The sequence below is a fragment of the Myotis myotis genome, unplaced genomic scaffold (genome assembly GCF_014108235.1).
Source record: "Myotis myotis isolate mMyoMyo1 unplaced genomic scaffold, mMyoMyo1.p scaffold_m19_p_21, whole genome shotgun sequence".
Lineage (NCBI taxonomy): Eukaryota > Metazoa > Chordata > Mammalia > Chiroptera > Vespertilionidae > Myotis > Myotis myotis.
The window spans coordinates 3,729,501-3,747,447 of record NW_023416326.1 but is presented as its reverse complement, the minus strand read 5'-3'; the positions used below and the strand labels follow the sequence as shown (position 1 = coordinate 3,747,447).

The 17,947-nt window shown below is 56.2% G+C and overlaps 1 protein-coding gene across 1 annotated transcript in view; it reads right to left on the bottom strand.

Annotated features, from left to right (window-relative positions):
- DISC1 (DISC1 scaffold protein) overlaps nucleotides 1-17,947 on the bottom strand; it is a 54,173-nt gene that overhangs the window by 12,725 nt on the left and 23,501 nt on the right. Inside the window, exon 10 of the mRNA XM_036355195.1 lies at nucleotides 588-648. Within this exon, the coding sequence (XP_036211088.1) occupies nucleotides 588-648 (61 nt within the window). The remainder of the gene's footprint in view (nucleotides 1-587; nucleotides 649-17,947) is intronic.

The following is a 17,947-nucleotide window of genomic DNA, read 5'->3' as shown; positions in this document are numbered from 1 at the left end:
AAAATAGCAGCGCGACCGTCTGCACGAAGCTGGACCGGCCGAGAAGCCGCACGCCGTACGCGCTCAGACCCGCTTCCTGGGTGAGAAGCAGCCCCTGTGGCTGTTTCCACATCCGCAAAACCAGAAACATCTGGACGGGCCACGGTGTCCCTGACACGTCCCAACTCTGAACTCGTCCTTGGGTTAAAAATTAAAGAGTGAGCAACCAGGAATGTCATGCTGGGGTAGCAGCAGGACTCAACACAGAACCCTGAGGTGGGAATTCTCCTGTGGTAGGAGCTGGGCCGGCGTCCGTGAGACGCGAAAAAAGAAAAGAAAAACAGGCCAAGGCGGGGAACCTCAATGTAACAAAACGAAGGATTCTCTCTCCTTACAGAACAGGAGAGAGATCCCTGATCTCGGCCGGACACGTGCGGCATTTTAACCCGTTTACGTTTAATAGAGGGGGAGGGGCCGGGAGGTGTTTGTGTGGCCCCTGCTTCTTCCGTCACAAACTTGCCAGCCTTTGCTCGGCCTCACCCCGTGCTGTCAGAACACAGGACACAGACGTGCGTGGAGTCTGGGACGCGGGGGGTCGCCGTCCTCACCTGCGCAGCTTGCCCTCCAGCGCGTCCATGTACCTCTCGGCCTCCTCCTTCACGCTGGCTTCTGCAAAACAAATGCCCAGAGTGGATGCAAAGACGGAGCCAAGCCCAGAATGACTCAGTCGAAGCCGAACGCCAAAGGCACTCGGTCAGGCCGCATCCCAGGCGTGCAAAATGCGTGCATCCGTGGGCGTGGCTGCCTGGAGTGATGGCTGGGGACCCGAGTCAGAGCCGGAGGGAGCAGGCACGGGCCGCCCCTGCCCTGTCTGCAGGAGGCAACTCACCCGGATCTGGCAGGAACCTCCCTGTGCCCTGTGCCTCTCCCCTTGCCCACCTGACAGCCAGGAGCTTAGCTGCAGCGTCTGAGGGAGAGAACAGGACCGAGGAACCACCCCCCCTTCTGTGGTAGCAAGGGATGGAGGACCCTTCGCTGATGAACAGCCGGACTCAGGGTCCCGCCAGGGAGCAGACGTCCCCGGCTCAGCTCCCAACGCTCCCGATCAGCTCCCACGAGGGATCAACGCGATGCCGTCACCACCAAGTGCTGGAGGAAGGAATGACGGTGACGGCGCCACAGAGCAAAGAGGTGCTTTCTGTTTTTTTAAATATATTTTTATTGATTTCAGAGAGGAAGGGAGAGGGACAGAAACATCGATGATGAGAGAGAATCATGGATCGGCTGCCTCCTGCACGCCCCACACTGGGGATGGAGCCCGCAACCCGGGCCTGTGCCCTGACCGGGAATCGAATCGTGACCTCCTGGTTCCTAGGCTGATGCTCAACCACTGGCTGAGCAAAGAGGCACTTTATTTTATCTTATTATTTCTTTAATCCTCACCCGAGGATATCTGTCCATTGATTTTTAGAGAGAGTGGAAGAGAGAGGGAAAGACAGAGACAAACACGTCGATGGGTTGCCTCCTGCACGAGCCCCGACCAGGGCCGGGGCCGGGGAGGAGCCTGCAGCCGAGGTACATGGCCCTGACCGGAATCGAACCCGGGACCCTTTGGTCCGCAGGCCGACGTTCTGTCCACTGAGCCACACCAGCCAGGGCAAGAGGAGCTTTATTGACAGAGAAAAGACGTGGTGGGTATGGGGCCAGGGCTTCCTGGCCAGGCTGTCGCTGTGAGCGCCCAGGAGAGCAGGAGGCCAACGGGTCTCCATCTGACGGTGGCTGTACTTATTGATGTTGCTATCACCTCTAGAATTACTATCATGACTGCTATGGCGGACTCTATCATCATTCCTATTCCACTCTCTCCTCTCAGGTAACTGACGCCGAGGGGCTGGTTCCCACGCTAACGCTGGGTGCGTGGACAGCACAGGCCACGCTGCCCGCCTCTCAGCCCGGAGTCTGTGCCTGGGGGGCACTCAGACACAGTCCGCGCCTCCTCCCCCAGCTTTAGCCTCGTCGTTGCCCATCATCCGGGGCCGGAACCAATCAAATACGCCATCGCCAACCCGGCCACGGCCTCGCTCCGCTGCTCCCCGGGGAGCAGGGCTCAGCGTGTGGTCCTCGCTCTTCCATTCGAGGTTGATGCCAGCTTTGCAGAGAGAAGAGAAAGGATGCGATCCGGGTCCTGCAGGATGAATGGGCGGCGGCGACCGGGAGCCAGCTTCCCCTCGGGGCTGTCACGGACTCTCATGCTGACATCCATCTAACACAGCGGTTCTCAACCTGTGGGTCGCGACCCCTTTGGCGGTCGAACGACCCTTGCACAGGGGTCGCCTCAGACCATCCTGCAGATCAGATATTTCCATGACGATTCATCACAGTAGCCACATGACAGTGATGAAGTAGCCACGGAAATAATTTCATGGTTGGGTCACCACATGAGGAACTGTATTAAAAGGGCCAGGAGGTTGAGAACCACTGGTCTAAGGTCTCTTAGAGGCCCACCACGCGGCAGGGAGCGTGTGACGGCACTGGGGCCGCAGAGGTGCCCTCGGCCGGGGGAAAGCCGGGTGTGGTGACAGACGGCCGCATAAACAAATGACCGCACAAGGTCAGTTCAAGGGCAGACACTTAAAGAGGCAGTCCTTCCGTGCCCATCGTGGGAAGAGCTTCGGCCCAGCTTGGTGGGGTTAAAAACTGCCAGCGGGGCTCAGGGGTTGAGCATCAACCTATGAACCTAGGAGCCTGGGTTTCGGGCCCGATCCCCTGTGGGGCGAGCAGGAGGCAGCCAATCGATAATTCTCATCATTGATGTTTCTCTCTCTCTCTTTCTCCCCCTCTTCCTTCCTCTCTGAAGTCAATTAAAAAACACTTTATCGAAAAGTAAAATGAATTATGCTCAACTATGTCTGCACTTGGCTTCCACCGCGTCGCCCTGGGATGGTGCGTGGCCGCGGCCGCCTCGCAGAGCCCGCCCCGGTGCCCTTGAGCCAGGGCACATCTCAGGGACCTGCCCATCTCCGTGCTCATGTGGGCGGGCTCTGGGGGGAAGGGACAGCAGGCGGGAGGAAGGAGGGCGCGGTGGGCAGATCAGCCCCACGCGGATGAAAAGCACTTATTCTAGCCTGAGCGGGGACGCCGCGTAACAGACCCCCGGGCTCCGACCCACCTGCTGTGTGTGCCCGTTCGCCGGGCGGCACCTGCCAGTCATCCTCGCCTTCCCACCTCGCACCTGCTCCTGCCTGCGTCTCCCGTGCCCTTGAAGCTCGCAGCTCACAGCTCAGCACTTTCGGTGACAAAGAAGCACCAAGTGTGCGAGGCGGGAGAGCAGCTGGGAAAGAGCCGACCCGACGGGGTCCACGCGGCACAGCCCCCTCCCCGCCCGTCCCGGCGGCCAGACGCCTCCACTGAGCGCACGGCTCCCTCCGTCGCCCTCGGCCACTTCCTCGATTCAGTGACAATCGTTTAAAAATTCCTTGAAATGCCTCTTTATTTGTCTTGCCTGGGAGTGTGCATTCAAGAATATACACCCTCGTTCTTTGATTCTTTCGCCTTACTTCCCTCAAATACACACACGCACCTGCCACACACATGCACACATGTACACAGGCCATGTGCAGGCATATCACGTTTGCATGCATGTACGTGTGAGCACACGTGCACGCACCACATATATGTGCACGTGTCACGTGCATAAAAACACTGCACGCATACCATACACGCACACACACAATTTACTTCTCTTCATGCCTTTGGATAGAACAGGCGTAGAACTGGGGGCTTCATTTTTCAAATGAAATACTGTTTTCGCAACCAATTTGTGTAAAACAAAAAAGCCCCGGCCATGTGGCTCCGCTGGTTGGAGCGTTGCCCGTGCACCGAAGGGTTGCGGGTTCGAGTCCCAGGGGGCGTGGTGGGGACAGGGTCACGTGTCGGCTGGAAGCAGAAAGAAGAACGTGGAAGCTCCCCACCGAAACCCACGGCGCACACCGGCCACGGCCCCCCACGGCCCCCGGGAACACGCCCCAGCAACGTGGAGGCTGAGAGCATTTTCAGCCTCTGACTCGGAAGCTGGATTTGGGGCGAGGCTGCTGCGAACACGGGGTGTATGAGAACGAGGTGCAGCAAGCGCATGCGGCATGGCCCCAGCTCACAGGCCCCCCTCTCCCCAGCCCCCACACGCCCTGAAGAGCACGGATCCCCTAAAAATAGCCCACCACGGCCGCAAGGAGAACGGGCGAGATGAGTCCGATTTCCACGCCTCTCGTTTTCAATTAGGCGCTGACCTTCCAGAAGCGTGAGCCGCGAGGAGGCGGCTGGAACGTTTAAAATCGAATTTTCGAAAACTGGGTCCTCGGGCAGAGCCGTGAACACACATCTGCACGTGTCACTGCGCCTGCAGCTCAGCGCCGGGCAGCACCGTGCCCCTGCTTGGTGAGACGGCCCAGCCTGGGCGCGCTCAGCCCGGAGGGCAGCCCTCTCGCGGGGCGTTGGGGGGAGGGGGAGGGGAGGCCGGGGATGAGGGTTACTGACACCCCCTGACAGGTGTCAGCTGGTGCACCTGGTCCCCACAGGGACCTTAATCTGCAGCCCAGGACCTCGGGAACCTCATGAACCAGCAGGGAGATTTCACACCTGGAGAGGAGGAAGGAGCGAGGCTGTGCAGGGGGAGACGGCTGCCTCCTTCTCCACGGCCGCCTCCCCCTGCACGGCCGCCTCCTCCCCCTGCACGGCCGCCTCCCCCTGCACGGCCGCCTCCCCCTGCACGGCCACCTTCCCCTGCACGGCCGCCTCCTCCCCCTGCACGGCCTCCTCCCCCTGCACCGCCGCCTCCTCCCCCTGCACGGCCTCCTCCCCCTGCACGGCCGCCTCCTCCCCCTGCACGGCCGCCTCCTCCCCCTGCACGGCCTCCTCCCCCTGCACGGCCGCCTCCCCCTGCACGGCCGCCTTCCCCTGCACGGCCGCCTCCTCCCCCTGCACGGCCGCCTCCCCCTGCACGGCCTCCTCCCCCTGCACGGCCGCCTCCCCCTGCACGGCCTCCTCCCCCTGCACGGCCGCCTTCCCCTGCACAGCCGCCTCCTCCCCCTGCACGGCCGCCTCCCCCTGCAGGGCCGCCTCCTCCCCCTGCACGGCCGCCTCCCCCTGCACGGCCGCCTCCCCCTGCACAGCGTGCCTTCCCCAGGCGCCAGGGGCAGCCCCCGGCAGTGCGGGCCGCGGGGGCTCGTTAGGCCTGGGAAACAGAACCACACGGCAGCAGACGCACGGACGGCAGCATGAATGATTCAAGCCGCGCTCGAAGTCTCGGGGTTAAAAATACCTCCTCTGGCTGCGAGATGCAGCATTGTGGTCGCGACGACTGGGGACAGGATTTCCATATTTTGTCAGGAGTGGGGGGGGGGGGCGGGGGGCGGAGAGGAAGGATGGAGAGAACAATGCCCGACCCCGAGGCGGGCTCTGGAGCGGCCGGCACGCTGCCAACATGGGAGGGCACAGCCTTCCACGCCAGGGACACCTGTGCAGGATGCCACCGTCCTTGACCCGGCACCGCTGACCTCGCCTGCCTCCCCAGGGGCTCCATGTGACCCCATCCTCCCAACCTCTGCCTGCGCTCACACCCCCAATTCCAGACCCTGAGAGCCTCAGACAACACAGTGGATCTGGTCCGAAAGGACCACGGCCTGCCCCGGCCAGTGTGGCCCAGTGGGTTGGGCGTCGTCCCAGGCACCAGAAGGTGGGATCAAGGGCCCATGCCCAGGTTCCGGGCTCTATCCCTGGTAAGGGGCGTGCAGGAAGCAGCTGGCATTTCTCTCTCACATCTATGTTTCTCTCTCTCCCCCCTCCTCCCCTTTCCACTCTCTCTAGACAAATTAATAAACTATTCTTTAAAAAAAAAAAAATGTCAACGTGCCGAGGCTGAGAAACGCTGCCCCAGAGACCGGCAGGGACATTTAAACTTCAGCCGCCGATCGCAAACGACCGATTCCTACAGAAACACGAAAGCACGCGAATCTCATTCGGCGGAGGACACGCCTAGAAGTCACAGGAACCGAACTGTGACCTCCTCAACCACTGAGCCACACCAGCCAGGCCTTGCTGGTTTTCACGAAGCAGGAAACACCGTGTGCTCTCCCCACCGATGGATCCCCTGGATGGGTCACCGGTGTCATCTGCCCACAGCGAGGTGGCACTCATCTTGGTTCGTTGTTGTTCTTACTGGTAAGACAGCTTTGTCAACACGCGGCCGCCCCGTCTTTGATGCTTGAGGCGGCATTCATAGAACACGCTCCGTCCCTGTGAACATCCGTGACGATGAGAAATGTGCTGGAACCCGTGCTTGTTCGGGTTCTGGGTGGGTTTCCTTCCTCCTGAAGTTTAAAGGGTGTAGCCAGGGAGGTTAGGGTCACGCGGGGAGAGCTAAGCTCCCCGGGGCGTGGGGTGTCCTCAGAGCCGTCAAAGGGCGGGTCTCTCCAGCTACTGCCTGGGACGTGGCTCTGGGGATCTGGGTGACATTCAGCCTGAGCTCATCTCCTAATTTTGTTTTTGTGGCGAAAACGCCTCGCCAAGCACATCGCTGCCGGGACTCGACGGGGAGACGTCTTCTGAGAAGCTCTTAATCCTCTGGAATGAGTCAGAGAGCCAGGGTGTGAGGGCGTCTGTTTTGGGGGGATGTGTCATAGCGATTGCAGTTTCTCTCACACGGGATTTTGTACAAAAAGAATGTGCAGGCCCGGCCGGTGTGGCTCAGCGGTTGGACCTATGAACCAGGAGGTCAGGGTTCGATTCCCGGTCAGGGCACAGGCCCAGGTTGCGGGCTCGATCCCCAGTGTGGGGCGTGCAGGAGGCAGCCGATCCATGATTCTCCCTCATCATTCATGTTTCTCTCTCTCTCCCTCTCCCTTGCTCAGTGACATCAATAAAATAAAACACAGTAACAAAAAGAAAGTGGGAGCCTCGAACCCATCCTGCGACTCCTCGGCTGAGGCCCGCCTCCTGCTGGCTGGGTCTGCACAGGCTTCAAAGTCAGGCCTGCAACTGTGGCCTCGCGTTTGCGGACGGACAATACATACCCCGGGATCACGGCAAGAATCCGCTCCCCTACTGTACACCCCGCCCCCCCCCCAATAGTTCAAAAAGGCGAAAAACAAAAACTACAGGTCAGCTTTTAAGACATCTGTGTTCCTCTCATGATAGCAGCGGGCTCAACGGGAGGAGCAGAGAGAAAACACAATTAATCCTCGCCCCCCGCCCCCTGCCCCCCGCCCCCCGGGGCCAACAGCCTCATCAGGCATTTTCCTTCGGCCCCTGCAGACGCTGCATGTGAAAGATCCCACCTGTCAGTGTTTCATATGTTTCGGCACAAAAACCTCTGAGACAGCGTTTTTATTTGAACCCAGAGGGGAGTTTTCTTAAAAAAAAAAAAATGCCCGTTACAGCCGGCTGCTGTCACACGTGGGTCCGCTAACGAGGCGTCCACGGATGAGCCTGTGACCCTCTGGGTATCGTGAAAGTGGAGCACCGCAAACTAATCACAACCATGTCTTTTTTTTTTCTTTTCTTTTTTTAAATATATCTGTATTGATGTCAGAGAGGAAGGGAGAGGGAGAGAAACATCAATGATGAGAGAACCATGGATCCGTTCTGCACGCTCCACACTGGGGATCGAGCCCGCCACCCGGGCCTGTGCCCTGACCGGGAATCGAACCGTGACCTCCTGGTTCCTAGGTCGACGCTCAACCACTGAGCCACCCAGGCCGGGCTCTGCTGCTCTTTCTATAAAGATCAAAGTCCTTCCCCTGTTTCAAGGGCTCTTGGTTGGTTCCTGCTACATGTGGAGCCCAGGGCTCCCCCATCTCCTCTCCCCGTCTCTGGGTTCCCGCCACACTGGCCTGGCTGGTCTTCTCCCCGTCCCATCAAGCCACCAACGCCCGCTGGCCCTGGGTCCAGGCCCCGGCTGCTCGGTCCTCCCTTCTCCTGTGATCCTCACTCGTCCTTCAGATCTGAACTCACGCTGGAGAGATCGGCCGTCCCCTGGTCCGGCCCCCGGCGGGTCCGGTGCCCTCTGACGCTCTTGTACTTCCCTTCACGTCACCCGGGACAGCTTAGAACGACCTGCTTGTGTCTTCGACGCGTGTCTGTCTCCCGCTCTAGACTTCAGAGCCATGCGGTCAGCGTGCGTCTCTGCGTGGAGCTGTCCTCACCCCTGCATTTGCGCGCTTCACACACGCCTTTGACATCTCGCAGTTGGCCAGGAAGTCACTTCTGATTTTCACATGAAAGCAGTTCAGTAGAAAGAAGCCGATCCATGCGGATCATCATTCATCTCGACTCTCTCGTTGTGCATTTGTTTAAAAGGAAGCTTGGCCTGGCCGGCGTGGCTCAGTGGTTGAGCGTCGACCTATGAACCAGGAGGGCAGGGTTCAATTCCCGGTCAGGGCACAGGCCCGGGTTGCGGACTCCATCCCCAGTGCGGGGTGTGCTCGAGGCAGCTGATCCATGATTCTCTCATCATTGATGTTTCTCTCTCTCTCTCTCTCTCTCTCTCTCTCTCTCTCTCTCTCTCTCTCTCTCTCCCCCTTCATCTCCGAAATCAATTTTAAAAATATATTTTTAAAAGATTTAATATGCACTTATCTGGGAACAGGCGGCAAGCCCAGCAGTGGCATGAGGGGAGCAAGCTGAGCCCATGAGCCCGTGAACGAGGATCGTCTTCCGCTGGTTTGCGAAGCTTTGTGGAGACCGGGCCCGTCATCTGGATCGGTTTAGGGTAAAACTCAGTTGGGGTTTTTTTTTAAGAACAGATGGAAAGAGAACACAAAGACGTGCAGTGTGCAAACACCAGCAGAATCTCAAACAGTCGTGGGCAAAGGAATGGAAAATAAACAGAAGTCTAGGAAGTCCTGCAACTGCGGTCCTAGAAAGACGGCTTCGAAACCGTTAGGCGACGGTGCCCGGTGAGGGGTCTCTGCTGCCCCGGCTTCCGCCAACGCATCAGACTGCGGGTCTGCCAGGGACGCCGGGGGCGTGCAGGGGGGGCGGGGGGGGGAGGGCCTCGGCCGGCAGGGGGGACCACAGACCAGAGTGGGACTCGTGGGAGCCCTCCAGACAGTCAGGTTACTAAAAGGAATAGCCCGGCCGGCGTGGCTCAGTGACTGATCGTCGACCTATGAACCAGGAGGTCACGGGTTCGATTCCCGATCAGGGCACATGCCCAGGTTACAGGCTCCATCCCCAGTAGGAGGCATGCAGGAGGCAGCCGATCCAGGATTCTGTCTCCTCATGTTGCTTCTCTCTCTCTCTCCCTCTCCCTTCCTCTCTGAAATCAATAAATAAAAAAATTTTTTAAAAGACGGTGATCTTGTGTTAAGGCGACCACGGCGCTCTTACTGTTCCCGAACCCAGACTCCCAGTTCACCCTTTTCTAACCACTGGCAAAGAGCTGAACCGCGTTCCCTACACAAGCAGAAGCGGATGGGCAGGTCTGCTCAGCCTCCGGACGCAGGATGGCCCACGCGGCCGGCGGGAGAGGAGAAGTGCTGACTGGCGGGAAACGCTAACATCTGCCGGCATCTTCGCTCCGGCTCCGAAATGAATTCCCCCTGCCCGGCCCGCACACTCCGGAGGCGTGGCCAGCAGCCCCGCTAATTAAAAGCATCTATACTTCTGATGGGAGGGGGCGGGGGGGGGCTCTCCCGTGGCTGGGAGCCGCGCTCAGCTTCTCCCGGGCACCTCGGAGCACCTGGGCACCCCAGAGGGACTGCTCTGTAATTACTTCTTCAACTCGGTGCCAGGCGGCTCTCTACTGCCCCCAGCAGGTGCCAGGGGAGCCTTTTCCGAAGCAGCCCCGGCTCATCGGAGATGCTTACTCTCACCCGAAGCAGAAGAGGTTTGTCCGGGAAATACACTTAAAATACATATATAAATTAGTCCAATAAACTTTTCTAAAAATCTTTATTGATTTTTGTTTATTTTGGGGGTTTTGGGGGGGTTTTTTGTTGTTGTTGTTAATCCTCAACCGAGGATATTTTTCCATTGATTTTTTTTTTTTTTTTAGGGAGAGTGGAAGAGAGAGGGAAAAACAGAGAGAAACACATCGATGGGTTGCCTCCTGCACGAGCCCTGACCTGGGCCCAGGCCAGGGAGGAGCCTGCAACCAAGGCATGTGCCCTTGACCGGAATGGAACCCAGGACCCTTTGGTCTGCAGGCTGACGCTCTATCCACTGAGCCAACCCGGCTAGGACTAAATCTTTATTGTTGAAAGTATTACTATATTAGTAGGTGCTCTTTCTCCCATTAACTTCTGCCAGCCCACTCCCGTCCCCCACCCCCACCCACAGGCCCTCACCACCCCATTGTCTGTGTCCACGGGTTATGAATACATGCATACAAGTTCATTGGTTGATCTCTTCCCACACACCTTAACTATATTTTTATTGATGTCAGAGAGGAAGGGAGACGGACAGAGAGAGAGATAGAAACATCAATGATGAGAGAGAATCATGGATCGGCTGCCTCCTGTACACCCCATACTAGGGATCGAATCTGCAACCCGGGCATGTGCCCTGACTGGGAATGAAACCGTGACCTCCTGGTCCATGGGTCAATGCATAACCACTGAACCACGCCAGCCAGGCCATCGGGTGAATATGAAACAATTCCTTTCCTTGAATCTGCCTGCAATCACACAGAATGACACAGTGTGACAGCTAACCCTACACGTGGACAAGGAGTGAAGGATGACAAAGCAGATTTAAATAAAAGATGCCTCGTTAGCGCACTAAGAAGACAGCCATGGGAGCCTTCCGCTCGGCGAGTTTTCAGAAGGCTCGCGCCCCACGGTGGGACAGGGCCGCGGTCTGCAGGCAGGTCTCAGGCAGGTGGCGTGGGAAGGGGGAGTGCGACGGTGCTGATTGCGTTATTTTTATTCTGAATATCAGAGGGAAGACGACTGGCCGGCCCGCCTGGGTGAATGACACCTCGGCCCGGGAATTGATGCCCCTGAAGGCAGAGATGCGCAGACCTTGCGCTTCGCCAGGGAGCCCTCCAGTGGCCAAAGCCCCACATGACGCGCCTTCGTAATCCCTCCCTGTCTTAGAAACCCTATCATTACTGCAATTACCGATTAATTACGCCCTCTCATCAAGGTTAGAAGAAGCCAAGTACCAGGGCAAGAGGGTAAAGGCACGCTTTCTGCCTTTTTCCTCTTATTGCGGCATCTTTTCTTTTTCTAAAATATATTTTATTGATTTTTTGCAGAGAGGAAGGGAGAGGGATAGAGAGTTAGAAACATCCATGAGAGAAACATTGATCAGCTGCCTCTTGCACGCCCCCTACTGGGGATGTGCCCGCAACCAAGGTACATGCCCTTGACCGGAATCAAACCCTTTAGTCCGCAGGCCGACGCTCTATCCACTGAGCCAAACTGGTTAGGGCTTCTTTTCTTTAAAAAAAAAATATATAGATAGATAGATAGATAGATAGATAGATAGATAGATAGATAGATAGATAGATTGATTTCAGAGAGAAACAGCAATGATGAGAATCACTGATCGGCTGCCTCCTGCACGCCCCCTACTGGGGATGGAGCCCACAACCCGGGCCTGTGTCCTGACTGGGAATCGAACCGTTACCTCCTGGTTCAAGGGTCGGTGCCCAACCACTGAGCCACACCGGCCAGCAGGGCCTGGGCGCCCTCTCTGATTCTGAGTCTCCTTCATGGGCTCCTGATCGGGAGGGTCCTTTCCCTCCCCAGCATGCCTCGGGGGCCGGGAACAGACGCGACACTGGCAGCAGCATCCCTTTCTTCTTACGGAGACGGGAAACAAGGGACTCATTACCCTACTTTCTTACAAAGAAACAGGCGCCCGGGTGCAGAGCCCGGTGTCGGAGAGAAGCCGTGCTCAGCCTCCTGACAGGTTTATGAGTCTGATTTACACTAAGGGGCTGGTTGAACGCGTGTCGTCTTATTAAAAGTAGCGGTTCCCGCGCGTCTGAATGTGACATGAAACCGCACTTTCGTTTAAAGGGCGCTTCATGAGCGCTGCCCATCGGAACTGAATTATTCGTCCAATACGTTGGGGGGCGGCGAGGCTGCCAGCCCGGAGGGGAGATCGTGACGAACTCGGTCCGCGCCGCTACCCGGTGCTTCCCCGCCAGCTAACGAAGACGTTCGTCGTGTGTTATCTCTCATCAAGCCCGCCACCAACTGCGTCCTGTGAAAACGACGCATCTTCAGGTTCGATTCCGGCCAAGGGCATGGACCTGGGTTGCAGGCACAGCCCCAGTGGGGGGTGTGCAGGAGGCAGCTGATCGATGTTTCTGACTTTCTATCCCTCTCCCTTCCTCTCTGTAAAAAAATCAATAAAATATATTTTTTTAAAAAAAAGAAAACCATGCATCTTCTAGACCAGGGGTGGGCAAACTTTTTGACTCGAGGGCCACAATGGGTTCTTAAACTGGACCGGAGGGCCGGAACAAAAGCATGGATGGAGTGTTTGTGTGAACTAATATAAATTCAAAGTAAACATCATTACATAAAAGGGTACGGCCTTTTTTTTTTTTTTTTTAGTTTTATTCATTTCAAACGGGCTGGATCCGGCCCGCGGGCCGTAGTTTGCCCACGGCTGTTCTAGAGGCACGTCCCACACTCGCGGTCACAGACTTGCTATGAGAAGGAGAGCAGGTTGAACCGACAGGAGCCCCCGGCCGGCGTGGCTCCGTGCTTGAGTCATTCCCATTCCTTTAGATCAGTAGTTCTCAACCTTCCTGATGCCGCGACCCTTTAATACAGTTCCTCATGTTGTGGTGACCCCCAACCATAAAATTATTTTCGTGGCTACTTCATAACTGTAATTTTGCTACTGTTATGAATCGTCATGTAAATATCTGATGTGCAGGATGTCTTGTCATTGTTACAAATTGAACATCATTAAAGCATCGTGATGAATCACAAAAACAATATGTAATTATCTATGTGTTTTCCGAGGGTCTTAGGCGACCCCTGTGAAAGGGTCGTTCGGCCCCCAAAGGGGTCGCGACCCACAGGTTGAGAACCGCTGCTTTAGATCTTTGATTCCTCCCATATACACTGCAGGGTTACTTTGTAAGTCAGAAATCAAATCACATTATAAAGCTTTTTATGGTCTTTAGAGTAGTCTAACTGTTGTCCGTTATAGTGTTTTTGAGCCAGCTCACCACCCAGGCCGAGAGAGCCAATAGATAGATTTTCAAGAATTTTTAAAGCTACTTGGTAACCCCTTGGTAGCTTAAAATCAGCCTCACTGGGAGCATTTACACCACAGGAATGGGCAGGCCCTGCCAGCCAGGGCTTTGGTTTTTCCTGGAGAGCTGGTTCTCAATCGCTCTCCAGCTCGCCGCTGCTTCTAGTCAGGATCATAAATGATGACGACGTTTCCTAAGCCAACAGGTGAGTGAACAGAAGGTCAAGGGGAAAGAATGTATTGTGTGGCGATAGGTCTTAGTCAGCTTCTTTCATTTTTAATATATATTATTTATTGATTTCAGAGGGGAAGGGAGAGGGAGAGAGAGATAGAAACATCAATGATGAGAGAGAATCATCGATCGGCTGCCTCCTACACGCCCCACACTGGGGATCAAGCCCGAAACCCAGGCATATGCCCTGGGCCAGAACTGAAGCTGGGACCACAGGCCGACACTCTATCCACTGAGCCAAACCGGCCAGGGCTCAATCAGATTGTTAAAGAAGCGCTATGTACAGGTAGAATGGACATAGCACAGCGCATAACTAGACATACCAGAGCAAAAGGTGAGAGAAGAACTTTTTTACTCACGATGCGACTAATATGAGAGCATGGAAATGGGAAAATGAAGCTGCCTAATTATTGAAGACCTAGCTCTGGGGACTGTGAAATGGATCAGCTGGAGAAAAAGGAAGGGGGCGGTTCCCTTTGGACGCCATCGTCCATGAAATAACCTAGTGATTAGCAACATAAACCCTGCTTAGAAAACAGGACGTATAAGGAGTTCTGCTTTAGGGATGTGAGTAAGATCTCAATTTCACTCCGACCCCCACCACCTGCCCTCCAGCACGGGTGGCTGACGTTTCACGCCGCGACTACCAGGCCAGTAAGTGGCTGCTCTCTGGAGAGAGAGCGAAAGGAAAAAGGGGGTTTCCGGTTCTGGAGGGAAGATCGTGCGTCTGTTTTGACGAGAATTAAGCCTAATCGCTTGTCCCACATGGGGAACGTCTTATCCAATACTGGGCCCCAAACCAAAGCTCTCTGGCACAGTCCCTTGTCCTTTCAGACGGGGCGTGCAGAGTAGAGGAACTTGTATGTCGTTACAATTTATTCCCCTCTCACCCCGAGAAAGCCAGTGCCAGCCTCTTTCTGCTCCTCGTCCCTCAGAGTCTGGCAAACAGCTTCGCTCCTGACTTCATCCCCCATGGGAGCTGGCGGCTGTTCCCGCTATGACTGAGCCGATGGGCTCATCGCAGCCCATGGTGCTAAAGCCAGATGAGGCAGGGAGGAAGCCCGCATTGGAAAACAACTCTGGTCCGGCCGGCGTGGCTCAGGGGTTGAGCATCGGCCTATGAACCAGGAGGTCACGGTTCGATTCCCGGTCGGGGCACATGCCTGAGTTTCGGGCTTGTTTCCCACTGTGGGGTGTGCAGGAGGCAGCCGATCCATGATTCTTTCTCATCATAGATGTTCCCATCTCTCCCTCTCCCTTCCTCTCTGAAATCAATGGAACATTTTAAGAAAGAATTTACTCCAATGTCTTGTTGATTACCAGAAATACAACTTGTAAAATGTGACCGCCATCTTTCTAAGCTTCTGAGTGAATTTTTGAAACCATTTAAAATATTCTCTCATTCGGGGCTTGGAAGAATTAAAGATGGATTTTTAAAAATTGGGTCCAGCCCTGACCGGTGTGGCTCAGTGGATAGAGCGTCGGCCTGCGGACTGAAGGATCCCAGGTTCGATTCCGGTCAAGGGCATGGACCTTGGTTGCAGGCACATCCCCAGTGGGGGGTGTGCAGGAGGCAGCTGATCGATGTTTCTCTCTCATCGATGTTTCTGACTCTCTATCCCTCTCCCTTCCTCTCTGTAAAAAAATCAATAAAGTATATTTTTTTTAAAAAAAAAAATTGAGTCCAGTTCTGTGAGATTTCACAGAATCCCTATTCCCGGGGCTTGCTCTGCCCTCCTTTACGCTGTCAGTTTTTCCAGTGATTAATTTTGTAAGAAATGGCTTGTTCTCCTCGTTGGCATGGCCGTGAGCGATGGCTTCCTGCCACTTCGCAGTGCACTTCCTCCTCTTTGAAGCTGCCATATGTTTCGCAACCCGAGAGAGACGCTCCTCACCCGAGACATCACCGTTTGTGGGGAGTCTGATTTTTCAGGTTTTCTTAGCTCTGGGGAAGGTGCGAGGGCCCGGTGGGAAATGTTTTCTTGCCCCGGCTGCTTCGCTGCCCTCGTGGGGCCCAGGTGGACTTCGTGTTTGGCCGTGGTCATCCTGCCTCGTCCACTTTTTCTCTCCCCAGATTTTTATATAATTGGGGAGGGTTGGTCACTGTAGGGAGGGCAGTTCTAAGCCAAGGCACAACAATTTGACGTTTTTATTTTTTATATATACACATATATTTTTTTAAATATTTTTTATTGATTTTAGAGAGGAAGGGAGAGGGATAGAGAAACATCCATGATGAGAGCGAATCATGGATCAGCTGCTTCCTGCACGCCCCCTACTGGGGCTCGAGCCCACAACCTGGGCATGTGCCCCTGACCGGAATCAAACCCGGGACCCTTCAGTCTACAGGCCGACGCTCTATCCGCTGAGCCAAACCAACTAGGGCTACATATATTGTTTTAATTGATTTCAGAGAGGAAGGAAGAGGGAGAGAGAAGCATCCATGATGAGAGAGAATCATGGATCGGCTGACCCCCCCTGCACGTCCCCCACTGGGGATCGAGCCCACAACCCAGGCATGTGCCCTGAGCAGGAATCGAACTGTGACCTCCTGGTTCATAGGTCGACGCTCAACCACTGAGCCACACCGGCCGGGCTGTTATTGTTACTGTACTAATCATTTTGTAAGAAACAATACCCAGTGTTAGACAGGCTGGATGGGTCAGACCAACTGAACCGGACCAATCCTTTGGAAGGGGGCCGGAGAACAGCCTCATAGTGTCAGGGGCAGACACAGAACAGTGGGGACCCGCGGCCGTGATAAGAAATATTCATGCTGCTCTGTTATCCGTGACGGGTCTGTGCGGATAGAGGAAGCACGTCCTGCCCTGGCTGGGAGCCCTACGCCCCGGGTCACGGGCGCTCCCGTCGGAATGCGGTCCGTCCCCCTGTCCCGAGAGCTGCCCACCGTCATGGAAAGACTGACAGCCTCGCGGCCGACACAACCTAGTCCCAGAGGCACCCGGCCTCTACGTACAACCCGCAGCCCCTACGGCCTGTGACCTGGTCCCAGGGTGCCTGGCAGCGCCCGCCCTCCGTGACCCCCACCCAGCCCGCAGGACCGGTAACCTGTAAGGATTCTCCCGTGCGTCCTGTCCCATGCCTGTCACTCCTACCTCCCCACGTCACCCTGTCCTTCTCCCCAATATAGGCAGCTGGCTGATGGGGGGATGGGGGGCAGAGCAGATGTTTGTGGGTGCCCTGCCGCTCTCCACGCTGCCGGCAGGACTGGAATCAACGCTCATCTAGGACTCAGCCCCCTCTCTGCTGAATTGGCTCAAGTCGTGGCAGGCAGCCCGGACCCCTGCCTGGGTTGTCTGGTTACAATCGGACTCCCACCCCCTGAAGCATGAAGCCCTCAGGACATCGAGGCTCTGAGCCGCATCCAGTAACCTTAGGAGCACAGCCTCCCGCCTGCAGACCACAGACAGAGCTTGGGTCAAACTAGAGATAACAGCCAGGCCTCCTCCGTGGTGTTTCGGCTCCAGGCCCAGAAAAGCAGCAAAACCGGACGAGCAACACCACGGCTGACCTCAGGACCAGCTGCGGTGAAGCATGGACCCGTCATGGACCCATCGGTGGAGACCTCGACCCTGAGGGACACACCGGGAGAGCTGATGACTATTCTACCCTGAAATCCCCGCCTTTGGGAAACAGACGCAAACCTCCAAGACGAAGCAAGAGGTCGGGCCTGGCCCTGAGCCGTGATGTACAAGTTGACTCCCCTCCCAGGTCCCCGCTCCGGAGCCGCCCGGCTGCCCGCCCTTCCTCCTCGCTCCCTCAAGGGCAAATGCGTGTCAGCCGGACACAGCCGGCCCTCGCTCCCAGACACGGCGACATCCTGCCATTTGATATTCGCACCAACAACCCCTTCACCGTTTTTTTTTTTTTTTAAAGCATCTCCTGCTCGGCCCCAGCCATAGCGCCTGCCTGCGGGAGTGTGAGCACATCTACAGGATATTTCTAAGGACAGCTGGCAGGGAGCAGGGAAATGCATGGACACGCGAGTGAGGTCCCATTTAAATTCCAGCCCTGATTCTTCTGTGGTTAAGTCCTCCCCCCTCCCCCCACACACGCGTCTGCTTCCTTGGTATTCGAGTTACAGTGTGAGACGAACACTATGAATGAAGCACAGTGCAGAATGCCCACAAGGGGGGGGGGGGGGGGGGGGACAGTCCTGGGACATCTCAGTGTGGTCTCTCGCCCGCAAAGCAGATTCTCCTGACAGCTCCATCCCCCCCTCCCCTCACAAAAAGGTTGAAATCCACCGTGATTAAAGGTTCGCCGTTCATTTGCCTCAGCATGCGGGGAACTGAGAGATCAACTGAGCTCTTCGTTCCATCCCACTGCACCGACAGCTGCTCAGATGTCCAACGAGTCCTCCTGAGGCGTTAAGGGCACCCGTAGGGACTGAAGCCCCCCCCCCCTCGGCCCCTCTTCGTAGACGGGCATCACCCACGGTGGCGGGAGCCAATGGACCCAGCGGCGATTTCTGTCTCCCTGTGCCCACGGGCACTT